Raw genomic sequence first — 17,500 nt, forward strand, 5'->3', positions numbered from 1 at the left:
ACCTAAACATGGTACTGTTTGATTTTATGTGAACTGGTTCCTGGTACTTTTGACAGAATTCAGACGGTACCTTTCAAAGTACCTACGTCAGTTCCCCCCCCTGACTCCAGGCGTGGTTCAGCCATGAGGATATTATTCTGTAACCCCCAACAGTGATGTGTGTTAAAGCAGGAGCATTTCTGAAGCATGAAGAAGTCGTTTCTGGTAAATAACTTGTTTGGAAATCAGACGTAAATATGTGAAGATGAAACCTCATCATGATGAAGATGGAGACATGAACTGGAAGAGTTTGCAAAGTGATTTTCTGAGGAGAGGGACGCTCAAAGACTCTCCTGGACTTTAATCTGTTGGTGTAAAGACTCACACTGAGCTCTGCTGCTTCGCTCTGACTCTTCATCACCACCAGAGGGCGACAGGCCCTCACAAATGTTTGCCCTGAAGTTCGTTTTGAAAATTAGTCAATTAAAGAAAAACAAACAGAAGCACTGAGGTGACCACAGTCAGACTCCTCCTCCTCCTCCTCCTCCTCCCCCTCCCCCTCCTCCTCCTCCTCCCCCCTCCTCCTCCTCCTCCTCCTCCTCCTCCCCCCTCCTCCTCCTCCTCCTCCTCCTCCTCCTCCCTGATTGGATAACATGTTCAATATCAGAAACAGACACACACACACTCAATGGAGTTCTGACTGTTTATTAACTTCCACCGAGTCATCTGGTCCCCCACACAGACACACTCACACACACACACACACACACACACACACACACACACACACACAGTTGGAGTGATGGTCTAGATGGACGCGGATCTACTCAGCCCCCTGTCCTCCCATCTGCTCGTCTTTGTCCTTCTTCTTGTGACCTGAGACGATGTCATCGATACGCAGCAGCAGGATGGCGGTCTGCACAGAGACATCAGAGTCAGCAGCTGATTGGTCCAAACCAATAATCAATGACCACGGCGTGTTCTCACCTCCACTGCCGTCTTATAGGTCTGAGCCTTCACAGCCAGAGGCTCCCAGATCCCCAGGGCCGACATGTCCGACAGACAGCCTGTCTCACCATCCACGCCCCAACACACACTGTTCTCCTGAGTGTGTTTGGCCTGTATGCACACACACACACACACACACACACACACACACACACACACACACACACACACACACACACACACACACACACAAACACACACGAGCAGTTAGTACAACACCCTCACACATCACGAGCAGACTGCTTACAAAGAATTGCTCTCTAAGCTGCGTTTACTGCACTCTGATTGGCTAATAGGAAAAACACCTGAGCAACACAGGTGTGATTAAAAAAAGGAAAACATGAAGAGCAGCAGAAATACGGGCAGGGCTGACGACTCAGTCACGACTAAAAAAGGTAATCTGTTGTAAATAAAGAGATGTAAACAGCGCTGTTATAAATAAAGCAATGTAAACTGAGCTGTTGTAAATAAAGTGATGTAAACTGAGCTGTTGTAAATAAAGTCACTGTAAACAGGGCTGTTGTTAATAAAGCGATGTAAACAGAGCTGTTATAAATAAAGTTTGCAGGTACCCTCAGGGATGTGAGCACTCTGATGGTGGATGCTCCACAGTTCTGGATCAGGGTTCGGGGGATGACTTCCAGGGCCTGAGCCACGGCGCGGTACGGCCACTGCTCGATTCCCGTCAGAGCCCGAGAACGCTCCATCAGACGCTTGGACACGGCCATCTCCACGGCGCCACCTCCCAGCAGCAGCCAGGGGTCCATCAGGACGTTACGACACACCTGCATGGCGTCCTGCAGGTTCCTCTCCACCTCCTGAACACAGAGAGAGAACATGAACAACCCGTCCACACGGTCACATCAGCATCAAGCCGTCACGGCTGGACCAATGAGAGCAGAGGAGTGACTGATTGTGACACGGCTGGTGATGATGTCAGAGCTCTGGTGACCAGTCAGACTGAGCTCCTCAGAGGAAACACTCACAGCCAGGATCTCCTTGCTGGCCCCTCTCAGCAGGATGGTGCAGGCTTTGGGGTCTTTACACTCCGTGATGAAGGTGAAGTACTCGTCCCCGATCTTCTTCACCTCAAACAGCCCCGCCCCCAAACCCACGTCTTCCTCACGCAGCTCGTCTGTCCTGCTGACGATACGAGCTCCACACGCCCTGTCCCAAGAGGGGGAGAGGGGGAGAGGGTGAGAGGGGCAGGGAGTGTGTTTGCTGTCATCTGATTGGCCGACTGACCTGGTGATTGATGATGTCAGCTTACCTGGCGATGCGGTTGTTGTCGGTCTTCCTGACGCGGCGGATGGCCGTGATGTTAGCCTTCATCAGGTAGTGCTGTGCCAGATCTGAGACACCAAACAGCTGATCAGTGACCACCACAGCTGCTAGCAGGAGTGTGTGTGTGTGTGTGTGTGTGTGTGTGTGTACCTGACACCCCCTTCTCTGTGAAGACCAGGTCTGGTTTGAGGCGGATGATGTCCTCACAGATCTGCTGGATGTACTCTTCCTCCATCTGCAGGATCCGAGCAAAGTCCTCCTCCTTACTGATCTCTATGTCTGTCTGCGCACACACACACACACACACACACACACACACACACACACACACACACACACAGAAATAATTAATCAATACATACATGCACACCTCACAGTCCAGAGTGTTTCTCTGTGTAGTGGCATGTTCCTCTGTGTGTGTGTGTGTGTGTGTGTGTGTGTGTGTGTGTGTGTGTGTGTGTGTGTGTGTGTGTGTGTGTGTGTGTGTGTGTGTTACCTGGCTCTCCCCCTTCTTGTACTCCAGGGAGCAGTCGAGCAGGACGATTCGTGGGTCTTTGATGAGGCGTCTCATCCTGGGGTGAGTCACGTCTTTGTTCACCATCACTCCTTTCAGCACGTACGAGTCCTCGATGATTCCCCCGGGAACCTGAACGCAGCACGCCGACCACGGAGAGAGGGGGAGGGGGAGAGGGAGGGATCTATGAGAAGAACTGTGACTGATCAGAGGAAGAGACTGGCTCTGACACGTTGGAGCGCTCCAGATGAGGGTCACAGCGCCCCCTGTGTCTGTACCCTGAGCTTCAGTCTGAGGAGCAAGGGCTCACGAGCTCTTCCTGTGAGAGTGCAGGTGGGACAGGAAGTCTTACCTTCTCCACCTTGGCATATTTCTTGATGTCGATCTCTTTCCGCCCGTTGTCGTCCAGCTCGACGGTGCGGACGGCGTCCAGAGCGATGCTGCACGCCAGCTCAGACCAGCGGCTCAGAGCTTTGGTGTTGATGGCAGAGTGAACAATCTTGAGCATCATAGAGCGGTCAGACGTGTCCACGGGGATGCTGGGGTCAAAGGTCAGAGTTAGGCTCTGTGTAATCAGACACAGATTCAAACCGAAGACCAACAGGGGGGAGGTGATGGAGGAGATTCTGTGTACGGAGACACGCTGGAGAGAGGACGCCGTCTGTGGTGTGAAAGCATCAACACATGCTCGCCTCCTCCTCACAGCTCTCTGTTTACCACCTGATGACATCACCACACCTCCACCTCACCAGCTAACTGATGCCTCTGACATCCTCTCTGAAACCAGGGAGCCAAATGAGTCAGAACACCGGCTGTGTGATTTTAACACCATCACCTCACAAACCTCTGCTGTGTCCTCTCTCCACCCTGCAGTGCCACCAGGTTTGTTTGGGTTCTCACCTGAAGCTCCCCTGTATCATTTCAGGAGGTGTGTGTGTGTGTGTGTGTGTGTGTGTGTGTGTGTGTGTGTGTGTGTACCTGATCTCCTTAAGAGTCTCCAGCATGTCCTCCAGAGCTTGTCTGTACGCTCCAATGATGACGGTGGGATGCATCTGCTGCTCCAGGAACTGCTCTGCCACAGACAGCATCTCCCCTGCTGTGGACACACACACACACACACACACACACACACACAAACACACTTTAAGTTGTTGTCGCTCTAACCCTGACTCAGTTCGTACATCACTCACTCACGCTCCCTGCGTACCCAGAATGATGACTGACGTGGTCCCGTCCCCGACCTCCTCGTCCTGGGTGCGGCTGATCTCGATCATGGACTTGGCTGCAGGATGCTGGACCTGGATCTGATGAAGAGGAGACACGCAGCTGATTAAAGACACACACAGCTGCAGACACCTGTGAGGTGTTACACACTTCATAAACACGCCTCAGGGGTCTGTGATCCAATCACATCACGCCTGCTGAATGACATCATTCATATTCACACCCACCTCTCTGAGGATGGCGTTCCCATCATTGGTCATCACGATCCCCCCCTGAGGGTCCAGCAGCATCTACACACACACACACACACACACACACACACACACACACACAGAATCAGCTCCTTTCAGCCCGTCCAGTGAGGACCAGTATGTGAGAACAACACTAAGGTTGTCAGATGATTTTGTTCAGGTGTGTCACTTTGCTCTGACTCTGAAGCTTACCTTCATCATGGCCCGGGGGCCCAGACAGGTCCGGATCACATCTGCAATGGTCTGAGACACACACACACATCAATAAAGAGCACAGATCACAATGGATGTGACGCACAGTGAGCAATAACATGAGAGCTGAGAGCAGTCTCACCTTAGCAGCATTGATGTTTCCTGTCTGAACTTTACGTCCCGACTCTCTCTTCACGTTCTGGTCTGCAAGGAAACACACACACACACACACACACACACACACACACACACACACACACACACACAAATCAGTTAATCAATGCTCATGTCTGTTAAGGGAACTCATGGGAACCTGAAACAGTTAAATTAAGCAACAACATGCTAACTACATGTCTGCAACATTAGACACACTGATGAGAAAGATCAATCTGGTTCCTCTTAACGTCTGTGTCAGTCTGTGTCAGTCTGTGACAGTCTGTGACAGATAACCTGAGGTCTGTGTGTCTGCAGACAGGAGGAGAGCTGGAGGTGCCTCTGACAGAGGACGGAGCAGAAACATCAGGGAGGGAGAGGAAATGCAAACAAACAAATTTGTTACATTTCAAATATCACACAGTCAGGTTTCAGGTGTTCTGGTTGTTTAAATGAGTGAGTTTCAAAAAGTTTATGTTTGTCTCCATGAAAAAGCCCATCATACCTGAACCCCCAACATCTCTGCGTTTTACCAGAGCTGAGTGATCAGTGTGATGGTTGGCAGACACAGAGCTAAGCTAGCTCATAACCACGCAGTGTCTTCATTCAACCATGAACCATCCTCAATAACAGCCAATCAGAACTGATCACAGCTAATTACCAATTTAAAGACTCATCAATGTAAGTAACAGGGTGTGGCAGCTGATCTCACTGTTCATTAACGTTAGCGGCTAACAAAGATGGAGATTATTATCACTTCAGGATTATTAGCTTAGCATTAAGGGGCACACACTGATATAAAAGCGACATAGAATTAGCTTAGCATTGACGTTTAATGCAGACTCATTCAGCAAAGTTAACCTGCTATAAGCGACCTGTAGTACTATGTTAATGAGCCTGAAGCAGCTTTAGCTTAGCATCGCCACATGCTCTCTGTCGCCTACAAAGAGCAAGAGCTAACTCCCAGAGCAAGGCTGAGGGTGTGAGCCCGCTGTCTGTGGACGGGATGCTAGCTGTTAGCGGATTAGCACACAGGAAGCTGTCTGCAGACGGGGGTGCTAGCTGTTAGCCTATTAGCACACAGTAGCGCGTGCTCCGCAAGTTGGCGTTAGCCGGTCCCCGCTTTGTGTCGCTGCCGGGCCATTCTCTCTGATAACGGCGACAAACGGCAGACCGTACCGGTAACAAACCAAAGCCGCGGAACAAACAGAAGATACTCATTCAGTGTAAAATCATTTTCAGGTACTTACTGAGCACTAACACCTGCTGGCCGAACATTTTGACAGCGCGTGCCGGGCAGAGGCGGTCTGGAAGGTTCTGGGAGGCACGAGGAAAGGGAGGGGCTCGTATTGGGGGCGGGAAAACGAGCCACTTAGCGACCAATGAGCTGAGATAATTATATGACAGACAGAAGTCTCCACCAATTGAGTGATAGACAGGGTTAAGCTATGAGTACGGGCCCTCAGCCTCGATCTGACTCTTTAAAAATAGTTTTTTTCTGTTTGGGCTGAGGTTCGAACATTTCCTCTCAGCTTTGATAATGATTACCTCAATTTAACACGTGTTTGTGATGGTTTCTGCCTCTGTACCATCTCTTAATTTGTTTTTCACCTTGTTGATGTGACAGTTTGATATTAAGTCTACATTGTCACTTAAAGCTATGCACAGAAGATAAATGCTAAGCTAACTCTCAGACCTCAGAGCAAATACAGTACATGGATTTAGCTTATAGCTTAAAACAAAGCAGCAACCTAGGCTAATGCAGCAGTGTTAAAAAAAATCTTTTTTAGGATGCAGCAAACAATGAAAACGAAATAATAGAAAATAGCACATAGCTCAACCAGGAGTGATAGCATGTAGTTTCCAGGAACAGCGCCACACAGAGGTTTGGACTGTTTAAGTCTGCAGCAATGTCCTTCAGACAATATTATATACTGTATATGTTTGTACTTACATATAAATAACTGGATTTCAGGCAAACAGGAGGTCAGAGCCTTTATTACGGAAATTAACAGTGTATCGGTAACAAAAAAAAGTGTCACAATATCAAATCAAAGATAACTTTACAAACTTTACTGCTGCTGTCTTGGCCAGGAAACTCTTGGAAAAGAGATTTTTATGAGTCTTTTTCCTGGTTAAATAATGGTTTAATAATTAATAATAAAGAGGAGATAACCTGATCAAAAACTGGAAAATCCAGCTCACTATTGGACTTTTTATCCTGTATTAAAGAGGAGCCTCTGCCCCCTCATGATGTGTGGGTATTTTAGCAGCTGTTTTAGTTTTATTTTGCTTTTGTGTTTGGAACCTATGTGCTGAGAGGATCCGATGACATACATCAGATTTATTACCTTTAAAAACACCTGACAGTACAAATGCCCCTCACGCCAATGTCTCACCTGGCTGCCACAGCTTGGACACATCAAACAGGATTTACAACAAGTATCTGCTGACAAATAAGTTAATAAATAAATAAGTTAATAAATAAATAAATAAGTTTATAAATAAATAAGTTTATAAATAAATAAATATCATAGATAGAAAGCAGGGAACCTCTTTCTGGGGATGGTGATGAGCAGACAGCGTGTGTGTTTTCCAGGGTTCAAAGGTGTAACACAGCGAGCTGCCAGGTGAGCTCTCTGCGCTCACTGATCTGTTAATCTGAGTTTTTCTTCTTCTGCTGAACAAATGCTGTTTTCCACAGAGACCACTGACGCTGCACTCTCACACAGAGGAGCAGGTCAGGTGTTTGAGGAGCTTTTCTCTCAGGTGTGCTCCAGACTAAACATTAACAACAGGAACATGGTCACATGGTCAGCTGATTTATCCTCAGATTATAACTTGAGAAAAAACACTCTGATGCTCTCCATGTTTCCCAGCATGCATTTGAACAGTCCCAAGGCAGGCTGAGACCACACTCCCAGAAGACAAAAAAAACCAACAAATGAACAACTTTGGCAGCTGGCATGGTGATGTCACGATGACATCATGTCGGACAGGTCTATGAAATCACAGCCTCGGATTGGACCCAGCAGCTGTCACTTTCTGTCTCCGGTCCAGGTGAGGTGGGGTGAGGGCCCAGGTCTACCCCCTCCTCTCCCTGTGAATCTGTTGTCATGGAGACCAGGTGGTCAGTCCTGATTGGTTGAGTGAAAAGAGTCAGAGTTCCTCCTTCGACCTGCCGAGCAGCAGACTGTGGCTCGCCTCACGCTTCAGGAACTTCAGGAAGTCTTTGAGCTCCCGACCGCCCTGAGAACACACAACAGAGGTCAGACGGAGTTTAGAGGTCATATGAAGGTCCATCTGTTCACACACCTGTCAGTCGACCAGTGGCATAGTGAGCTACATGTGTGTGTGTGTGTGTGTATGTGTGTGTGTGTGTGTGTGTGTGTGTGTAAGAGAGATACCTCATATCTGATTGGCTCATCCTTTCTGCCAACTGGAGCAAAGTAGATGGTGGGAAACCTGAAACAAACACAAAGGGTCAGGCAGACGAGGAGAGAACACAGACAGGTAAAGACACAGACAGGTAGAGACATAGACAGGTAGAGAACACAGACAGGTAGAGACACAGACAGGTAGAGACACAGACAGGTAGAGAACACAGACAGGTAGAGACACAGACAGGTAGAGAACACAGACAGGTAGAGACACAGACAGGTAGAGAACACAGACAGGTAGAGACACAGACAGGTAGAGAACACAGACAGGTAGAGAACACAGAAGAGGAGAGGATACAGACAGGTAGAGAACACAGACAGATAGAAAACAGACAAGGAGAGAACACAGACAAGGAGAGGACACAGACAGGTAGAAAACACAGAAAAGGAAAGGACACAGACAGGTAGAGAACACAGACAGGTAGAGAACACAGACAGGTAGAGACACAGACAGGTAGAGAACACAGACAGGTAGAGAACACAGACAGGTAAAGGACACAGACAGGTAGAGAACACAGACAGGTAGAAAACACAGACAGGTTGAAGGACACAGACAGGTAGAGAACACAGACGGGTAAAGGACACAGACAAGTAGAGACACAGACAGGTAGAGAACACAGACAGGTAGAGAACACAGACAGGTAGAGAACAGAACAGGTAGAGAGGATCAGCTGAACTTACCCCTGGACATCGTAGCCGAGTGGCACATCGTTATCAGCTGCGTTCATCTTGGCGACCACGATCTTTGGATCATGGTACAGCTGAGAGAGACGAACAGGAGGAGGTCATATTTTACCCAGATCCTGATGACATCACAACATCTTCATGATGAGTGGCTAACTAACAGCTCCTTACAAACATAACACAGGGCATGCTGGGAAAGAGGGAGGATCAAAGCCTGTTTCACTTCAGTCTGTCAGCTGATCGTCTGAGGGGTCAGGAAGCAGAGGGGCTTATGGGAAATGTCCTACAGAATCACCATGTGCTGAGATTATGTGTGTTTGCGTGTGTGTGTACCTGGTCAGTGTGTTTGTTAGTGTGTATGTGTGTGTTTGCGTGTGTGTGTACCTGGTCAGTGTGTTTGTTAGTGTGTATGTGTGTGTTTGCGTGTGTGTGTACCTGGTCAGTGTGTTTGTTAGTGTGTATGTGTGTGTTTGCGTGTGTGTGTACCTTGTCAGTGTGTTTGTTAGTGTGTATGTGTGTGTTTGCGTGTGTGTGTACCTTGTCAGTGTGTTTGTTAGTGTGTATGTGTGTGTTTGCGTGTGTGTGTACCTGGTCAGTGTGTTTGTTAGTGTGTATGTGTGTGTTTGCGTGTGTGTGTACCTTGTCAGCCAGTTCTCTGTAAACTGGCTCCAGTTTCTTGCAGTGAGGACAGGATGGAGAGTAGAACTGGATCAGAACGTCTTTCTCTGGATCATTGACCACCGCATCAAACGACTCTGCTACCACCACCTGCACCATGTAAACAAACCACCTGTTAACACCTGGAAACACCTGGAAATACTGTTAACAATTGTGCTGACCATTGCTTATCAAAGTCACAGGTGAATTGTTGACGCCATGGTTTAGTTTGGACCCGTGAAGTCAAACTGAAGCCGTCTTAAAGAGAAGGCTGGTAATAAACCACAACACATAACGAAGACGTTTAGAAAGGTCAAAGAACTGTCTGCTCATCACAGTCACAACACAAACTGTGACGTCTCCTCTCATGTGTTGAGCTGACTTCCTTTAGCTCAGTGTCATATTTAGTTGTCCACTCTGGTTTTATTTTCTAGTAATGTCTCTCCTCTTGTTTCAGATAACTTCCTGCCCTGATGTGTTTCCCGCTCTGGTGATTGTTGACTCCGCCTTTATTGTTTCCACCTGTGGCTCATTACCTCGTGTATTTATAGTCTGTGTCTCCCGTTGCCCTGTGTCTGTTTGGTCCTCTGATGTTTCCCGTCAAGTTATTGTGTCTTCAGGTTAGTTAGGGCCAGGTGATCCTGTGACCTTTAGTTTGTTGTGACTTTGGTTTTCCACACGCTGAGGTTTTTGTTTGGTTCTTGATCTGAGTTTTTTTGCAACTTTTTGTCTCAGTTTCTTTTGAATAAATCAAATCAAGCTTTTACTAGTCGTGTACCTGGGTCCTTGTAGACAGTCTGGCCACAATTACACCCTCTCACCTGGTGGGCACACCTCTATCCTCTTCCTACACTGCACGCATGTATTAATACAACACAAATGAATGTAATGAGCATAAAAATGGCTACAACAACAGTTTAAACAAGGTACAAAAAAGATGTAAAACAAAGCACCAGCCGACCTGCATCATGTGACCAGAACCATGTGACCCACTCTCAGCAGTGTTCTAAGACTTACCTGGACAGATGCAGAGTTTCTCTCAGGTACAGGTTCAGACTTCACGTAACGTTTCAGTCGACCTGCGAAATAATCATCCAGGAACCTCTCCAAGGACTGCCCGTCTCTCCTGGAACACACACACACACACACACACACACACACACACACACACACACACACACACACACAATGAACATCATCTACATAATGTGTAGACCACTTCCTGACCCAGCCCATCTGTAAGTCCAGTCCAAACACAACCCACGACCAGGTGAGCCTGGAAGTCAGAGCTGGAGCAAACAAAGAGCAGGAAAATAAGATCCCTGACTCTGAAACCACTGGTTCAGCTCCGTTTAGCCTGGTTTAGTTAAGCCTGCTTTAGTTTGGCCTGGTTTAGTTTGGCCTGGTTTAGTTTGGCCTGGTTTAGTTTGGCCTGGTTTAGTTAAGCCTGGTTTAGTTTGGCCTGGTTTAGTTAAGCCTGGTTTAGTTTGGCCTGGTTTAGTTTGGCCTGGTTTAGTTAAGCCTGGTTTAGTTTGGCCTGGTTTAGTTTGGCCTGGTTTAGTTTAGCCTGGTTTAGTTTGGCCTGGTTTAGTTTAGCCTGGTTTAGTTAGGCCTGGTTTAGTTTGGCCTGGTTTAGTTAGGCCTGGTTTAGTTAGGCCTGGTTTAGTTTAGCCTGGTTTGGTTTGGCCTGGTTTAGTTAGGCCTGGTTTAGTTAGGCCTGGTTTAGTTTAGCCTGGTTTGGTTTGGCCTGGTTTAGTTAGGCCTGGTTACATACGTGAACTCCTCCCTCATGGTGTACTTGTGGCCCACTTTGGTCCGGATTGTGACGAATGGCAGCTCGCCTCCGTCTGATGTCCCGAGCCCAAAGTCCTCCTCCAACTCAGACAGGAAGTCCTTCTTATTGGCTACTGAGAACACAAGACCCCGCCCATTGTATTTAGACGCCACCTTCATCACCCTGAAAGGAACGAAGGAGGGAGGGGTTAATCTCAGGTAAGTTGGTTTAGATGTTCTAATGCTCTGCATTACGTCAGCAGACATCACCTGAGCATCACCTGTCTGACTCTACCTGTCTGACTCTACCTGTCTGACTCTACCTGTCTGACTCTACCTTTTTGACTCTACCTTTTTGACTCTACCTGTCTGACTCTACCTGTCTGACTCTACCTTTTTGACTCTACCTGTCTGACTCTACCTGTCTGACTCTACCTTTTTGACTCTACCTGTCTGACTCTACCTGTCTGACTCTACCTTTTTGACTCTACCTGTCTGACTCTACCTGTCTGACTCTACCTGTCTGACTCTACCTGTCTGACTCTACCTTTTTGACTCTACCTGTCTGACTCTACCTTTTTGACTCTACCTGTCTGACGTTACCTTTTTGACTCTACCTGTCTGACTCTACCTGTCTGACTCTACCTGTTCCTCCAGTAGTTGGAGCCTCGGACGTTGTGATGGTAGTCCAGGTCATAGTACGCTGTCAGCAGGTCTCGAACTCTCAGCCGGTCTCTGTTCTCCATCGTCATGTGAGGGCACAGCCCATAGCTGCAGACAGACAGGTGGAACGGGTGGAGAGACACACAGGTGAGACAGACAGGTAGACCCCCTGACATCCACAGGGTGGTGACCTAAAGGAGCAAACTCACATGTGATCTCTGATGAAGCGTCTCAGGGATCCGATGGTCAGGTAATCCTTGAAGACGATAAAACTGTCCTCAAACTTATTAGACAGTCTGGGAGGTCTGAAGAGCAACACACTCCTTACACACACACACACACACACACACACACACACGCACACACACACACACACACACACACACACACAGACAGACACAAACATTGTGAGTAATCGAAATGAAAATAACTTTAAAGTGGAAGTTGGCCTAAAGTAACCCAGAGGGCTGACAAACAGGAAGTGAAGTGTGTGTGTGTGTGTGTGTGTGTGTGCCCCACTCACTCAGAGCTCACTCCGTACGTCTCCCCCAGCTTCAGCTCAGCGCTGTGGGCAAACCTGAACTGTTCCCTCAGCAGACCAGCAGCTCGCAGGAACTCAGCCAGACGAGGACTGTCCTCACCTGAGAAGACACCTGAGACACACACACACACACACACACACACACACACGTTGTGTGAGCAGAGTGCTGTCCTGTTCATGTCAGAGAGAGACAGGGAGGGGTCAAAGGTCAAAGGTCATGTGACTGTGGTACCTATGACGCTGGCGTCGTAGTGGTTGATGAAGGTCTGAAGGTCTTCATCAGTCTTCAGGTGAACTGAGTCTGGACCACTGTGCTTCTTCATGTAGTGAAAGATCCCATCTGCACACACAACACACACACACACACACACACACACACACACACACACACACACACACACACACACACACACACACACACACACACACACACACACACATTCCGACCATTAACCTCTGACCGTTGACCTGCCTCAGGTGCGTGGCTCTGGTTGTCTTACCTGCCGTTCGGGGGCCATCGTAAGGACCGGCGTCTCTCCCGTTCCTGAACACCTTCAGAGTCGGGTAACCTGACACTCCGAACCGAGCACAGGTCTCCGAGTGGGCCGTACAGTCAACCTACGACAGGTGAGACAGGTGAGATGGACAGGTGAGACAGGTGAGATGGATAGGTGAGACAGGTGAGACAGGTGAGATGGACAGGTGAGACAGGTGAGATGGACAGGTGAGACAGGTGAGATGGATAGGTGAGACAGGTGAGATGGACAGGTGAGACAGGTGAGATGGATAGGTGAGACAGGTGACATGGACAGGTGAGACAGGTGAGATGGATAGGTGAGACAGGTGACATGGACAGGTGAGACAGGTGAGACGGACAGGTACGCCCTGATAACCTTCACCCAGGTTACCTTTGTCAGCTGCACCGTGCCCTTCAGACGAGACGCTGCTTTCTCAAACTCAGGGGACAACTTCTTACAGTGACCACACCTGAGGACAGAGGGCACAAGGAGAGGAGGGAAGGACCAAAGGTAAAGGGGGAGGGAAGGAGAGGAGTCGAGGAGGGATGGAGGGAAGGAGGGGAGGAGGGAAAAATTATGCAGGGAGAGTGGAGTAGAAAAGGAGAGAGGAATAGGAGAGGAGGTAAGGAGGAAAAAGGACAGGTAGAAGAGAAAAAGAGGAGAGGAGGTAAGGAGGAAAAAGGACAGGTAGAAGAGAAAAAGAGGAGAGGAGGTAAGGAGGAAAAAGGACAGGTAGAAGAGAAAAAGAGGAGAGGAGGTAAGGAGGAAAAAGGACAGGTAGAAGAGAAAAAGAGGAGAGGAGGTAAGGAGGAAAAAGGACAGGTAGAAGAGAAAAAGAGGAGAGGAGGTAAGGAGGCATACAGAGGAAGGAAGTGAGAAGGAAAGGATGAAATGAAAGTGTAACATCATGAAAAACGGAGAGAGAGCAGAGAAGACAAACAAGGTGGAAGGAGGAGAGGAGAGAAGGATGATGGAGGGATGATGGAGGGATGATGGAGGGATGATGGAGGGATGATGAAGAGATGATGGAGGGATGATGAAGAGATGATGAAGAGATGATGGAGGGATGATGGAGAGATGATGGAGGGATGATGGAGGGATGATGGAGAGATGATGAAGAGATGATGGAGGGATGATGGAGAGATGATGGAGGGATGATGGAGAGATGATGGAGGGATGATGGAGAGATGATGGAGGGATGATGAGGGATGATGGAGAGATGATGGAGGGATGATGGAGGGATGATGGAGAGATGATGAAGAGATGATGGAGGGATGATGGAGAGATGATGGAGGGATGATGGAGGGATGATGGAGAGATGATGAAGAGATGATGGAGGGATGATGGAGAGATGATGGAGGGATGATGGAGAGATGATGGAGGGATGATGGAGAGATGATGGAGGGATGATGAGGGATGATGGAGAGATGATGGAGGGATGATGGAGGGATGATGGAGAGATGTGGGATGACAGGAGAATGGAGGGATGATGGAGGGATGATGGAGGCATGATGGAGGGATGATGGAGGGATGATGGAGGGATGATGGAGAGATGATGGAGAGATGATGGAGGGATGATGGAGAGATGATGGAGGGATGATGGAGAGATGATGGGGGGATGATGGAGGGATGATGGAGGGATGGTGGAGGGATGATGGAGGGATGATGGAGGGATGATGGAGGGATGGTGGAGAGATGATGGAGAGATGATGGAGGGATGGTGGAGAGATGATGGAGGGATGATGGATGGAGAGATGATGGAGGGATGATGGAGAGATGATGGAGGGATGGTGGATGGATGATGGAGGGATGATGGAGGGATGATGGAGGGATGATGAAGGGATGATGGAGGGATGATGGAGAGATGATGGAGGGATGATGGAGAGATGATGGAGGGATGATGGAGAGATGATGGAGGGATGATGAAGGGATGATGGAGGGATGATGGAGAGATGATGGAGGGATGATGGAGAGATGATGGAGGGATGATGGAGGGATGATTAAGGGATGATGGAGGGATGATGGAGAGATGATGGAGGGATGATGGAGGGATGATGAAGGGATGATTAAGGGATGATGGAGGGATGATGGAGAGATGATGGAGGGATGATGGAGAGATGATGGAGAGATGATGGAGGGATGATGGAGGGATGATGGAGGGATGTGGGATGACAGGAGAATGGAGGGATGATGGAGGGATGATGGAGAGATGATGGAGGGATGATGGAGGGATGATGGAGGGATGATGGAGGGATGATGGAGGGATGACAGGAGAAGGTTAGGTTATTCACAGGTTATTCTGTGTCTGTACCGTCTTTAAAATTACAAACTCTGTGTACTGAGCTAGATGTGCTAAGCTAACTTCCGGCGTCATTACCACGGAGCGTAGAACTTCACCAGCATGGTCTCGTGTCCCGCTGACAGGTAGTCGAAGTCCGCGTCCCCGAGCTCGAGCACGTCCCTCCGCGAGGACGACACGGCGGGAAAGCCGGGCAGCAGGAGGAGCGCGAGGGCGGGAAGGAGGCGGACAGCGGCCGCCATGATGACGGAGCACGAAGACTGACAGGAGGTAAAAATCAGACAGGTACGAAAGGTGAGGACCATGGAGAGCTCCTCTGAACACCAAGCGTTCAGCTGGTAGGAAACTTCCGCTTCCGGTGTTCGTTTATAAATTAAAATCCTCATCTGTGAAGACGTGACGTTTCTACAGGCCAAAAAATAAAACAGTTATCAACCTTGAGGTAAATCTGAAAACTTTTTAACAATGACTCACCTCCCTACGACGGAAGCGTTTGAGGACTGTGTTTCAGGACAGGTGTTACAGTCAGGGCTTTTATTGTGAAGGTGGGACCATAAGAGTCAGGGGTTGGAGAGAGATCCTGAAATTCAGCTTCTGATTGGTCCGAGCAGACAGATGGCGACACGCTGTAGCTCTCTGATTCGATAGATGCCCTGCTCTTTGTGACGTCATGAATACGTATCTGTGCTGTAAGGGTGGCTGTAATTAATCAGAGCAGGTGAAAATAAAAATAAATAATAAATAAATAATAATCAAAAAAATTATAATAATAATAATAATAATTAAAAAAAAAAGAATAAAAAAAATTAAACAGAGCAGGTATGACTGACATGATTTTAAATTATCTCAATTTGATCCAACATCATAAACATGTGGTCAGAAGACTTCTATGGAAGCCTATTTGGGACATAAGTCGAATGAAAACGCAAACAAAGAAATGAAAATGCAATAAAATAAATACATTTTTATTTTAAAAAACATGCCCGTCTTAAATACAGTTCCATAATGTTCACCATGCTCTGCACCATGTTATCATAACACTGTAACACTGTCAGGAGCACAGACAGCCCAGTGGACCAGAACCCAGCCTGTGGCCCCTTTCTCGTATGTCACTCTAACCCTGTTTCCTGATCTATTCAGTGTCCCCGCCTCTCTCATTTAAGATACTTTTCTTTTTTTTTTTTTTTTTTTTTTTTGGGGGGGGGGGGGGGGGGGGGGGGGTATTGGCTAGGAGGTAGGACAGCAAATAAAGCAGGAAACAGGGTGAGAGTGGCATGCAGGAAAGGGGCCACAGGCTGGATTCAAACCCAGGGTCCCTGTGGGTGAACCCTAATGAGCCGCAATCTGTGCTCCTTCAATCTGAAGTTTAAAAGATGAACTAAGGTCCAATCTGTCCAGTTAAATCACATTAAGAAGAATCATTTTTCAGTCAGGTCCCTCCTTGGGACACCAACACCTGCAGGGGGCTTCGGCAGACGTGTCCCCTGGTGGGCGTCAGTAGACCTGTCCCCTGGTGTAGGGGTCAGTAGACCCGTCCTGGTGGGCGTCAGTAGACCCGTCCTGGTGGGCGTCAGTAGACCCGTCCTGGTGGGCGTCAGTTGACCCGTCCTGGTGGGCGTCAGTAGACCCGTCCTGGTGGGCGTCAGTAGACCCGTCCTGGTGGGCGTCAGTAGACCCGTCCTGGTGGGCGTCAGTAGACCCGTCCTGCTGGGCGTCAGTAGACCCGTCCTGGTGGGCGTCAGTAGACCCGTCCTGGTGGGCGTCAGTAGACCCGTCCTGGTGGGCGTCAGTTGACCCGTCCTGGTGGGCGTCAGTAGACCCGTCCTGGTGGGCGTCAGTTGACCCGTCCTGGTGGGCGTCAGTAGACCCGTCCCCTGGTCTTATTAAGTTTCCATCAAACACACAGAAGCTAACCACAGGTTAAAAAACGTTTTATTGGTTCTGTTCTCCTTCAACGATCTGGATCGTAAACTCTCCAACAGCTTCATGACACAAGTCTCCAAAACAGCAGCAGGGCTGAGCCCAGAGCATCATGGGAAATATAGACCTTCACTAACAGTTTCACAGCTTCAGAAAAATTATCAAGAGTCACTTCACTGGACTTCAAATACACAGATCCTGGTTCCCCCAGGTCTTGGTCCTGTTCTTAGTCCCTGTCCTGGTCTGGTGTGGTGAGCTGTGTGAGAATTATAAACCATGAACCAGATGACGGGACCACAGAGACAGCTCAACTGGTTCACAGTAGATCTGTGTCATTACTTGAGCTCTGCCCCTTGAGTTAAACACAGTGGGCGGAGCCTCCAAGTATTCACTGAGACTC

At 48.5% G+C, this 17,500-nt stretch overlaps 2 protein-coding genes across 2 annotated transcripts; both read right to left on the reverse strand.

The window, feature by feature from the left end:
* Nucleotides 1-674: 674 nt before the first annotated feature.
* Nucleotides 675-6,001, reverse strand: cct3 (chaperonin containing TCP1, subunit 3 (gamma)). Its single transcript, XM_074686057.1, has 14 exons — nucleotides 5,856-6,001; nucleotides 4,595-4,656; nucleotides 4,453-4,503; nucleotides 4,237-4,299; nucleotides 3,993-4,089; nucleotides 3,764-3,881; nucleotides 3,138-3,324; nucleotides 2,768-2,917; nucleotides 2,422-2,554; nucleotides 2,258-2,339; nucleotides 1,974-2,154; nucleotides 1,560-1,805; nucleotides 967-1,098; nucleotides 675-895 (listed from the first exon to the last, which is right to left on the reverse strand). The coding sequence occupies exons 1-14, from the start codon at nucleotides 5,881-5,883 to the stop codon at nucleotides 803-805; spliced, it is 1,623 nt and encodes a 540-aa protein (XP_074542158.1). The 5' UTR covers nucleotides 5,884-6,001; the 3' UTR covers nucleotides 675-802.
* A 603-nt stretch (nucleotides 6,002-6,604) lies between these two features.
* Nucleotides 6,605-15,538, reverse strand: LOC141802499 (protein disulfide-isomerase A3-like). The gene is made up of 13 exons (XM_074686025.1): nucleotides 15,259-15,538; nucleotides 13,272-13,350; nucleotides 12,864-12,981; nucleotides 12,596-12,703; nucleotides 12,346-12,475; nucleotides 12,032-12,145; nucleotides 11,805-11,930; nucleotides 11,161-11,343; nucleotides 10,404-10,512; nucleotides 9,369-9,497; nucleotides 8,727-8,806; nucleotides 8,013-8,070; nucleotides 6,605-7,854 (listed from the first exon to the last, which is right to left on the reverse strand). Exons 1-13 carry the CDS (start codon nucleotides 15,483-15,485, stop codon nucleotides 7,765-7,767), a joined length of 1,551 nt encoding a protein of 516 aa, XP_074542126.1. The 5' UTR covers nucleotides 15,486-15,538; the 3' UTR covers nucleotides 6,605-7,764.
* Nucleotides 15,539-17,500: the final 1,962 nt, after the last annotated feature.

The sequence above is a fragment of the Halichoeres trimaculatus genome, unplaced genomic scaffold, assembly GCF_033239565.1.
Source record: "Halichoeres trimaculatus isolate MK-OKI-2021-1 unplaced genomic scaffold, fHalTri1.1 fHalTri1_scaffold_14, whole genome shotgun sequence".
Classification (NCBI taxonomy): domain Eukaryota; kingdom Metazoa; phylum Chordata; class Actinopteri; order Labriformes; family Labridae; genus Halichoeres; species Halichoeres trimaculatus.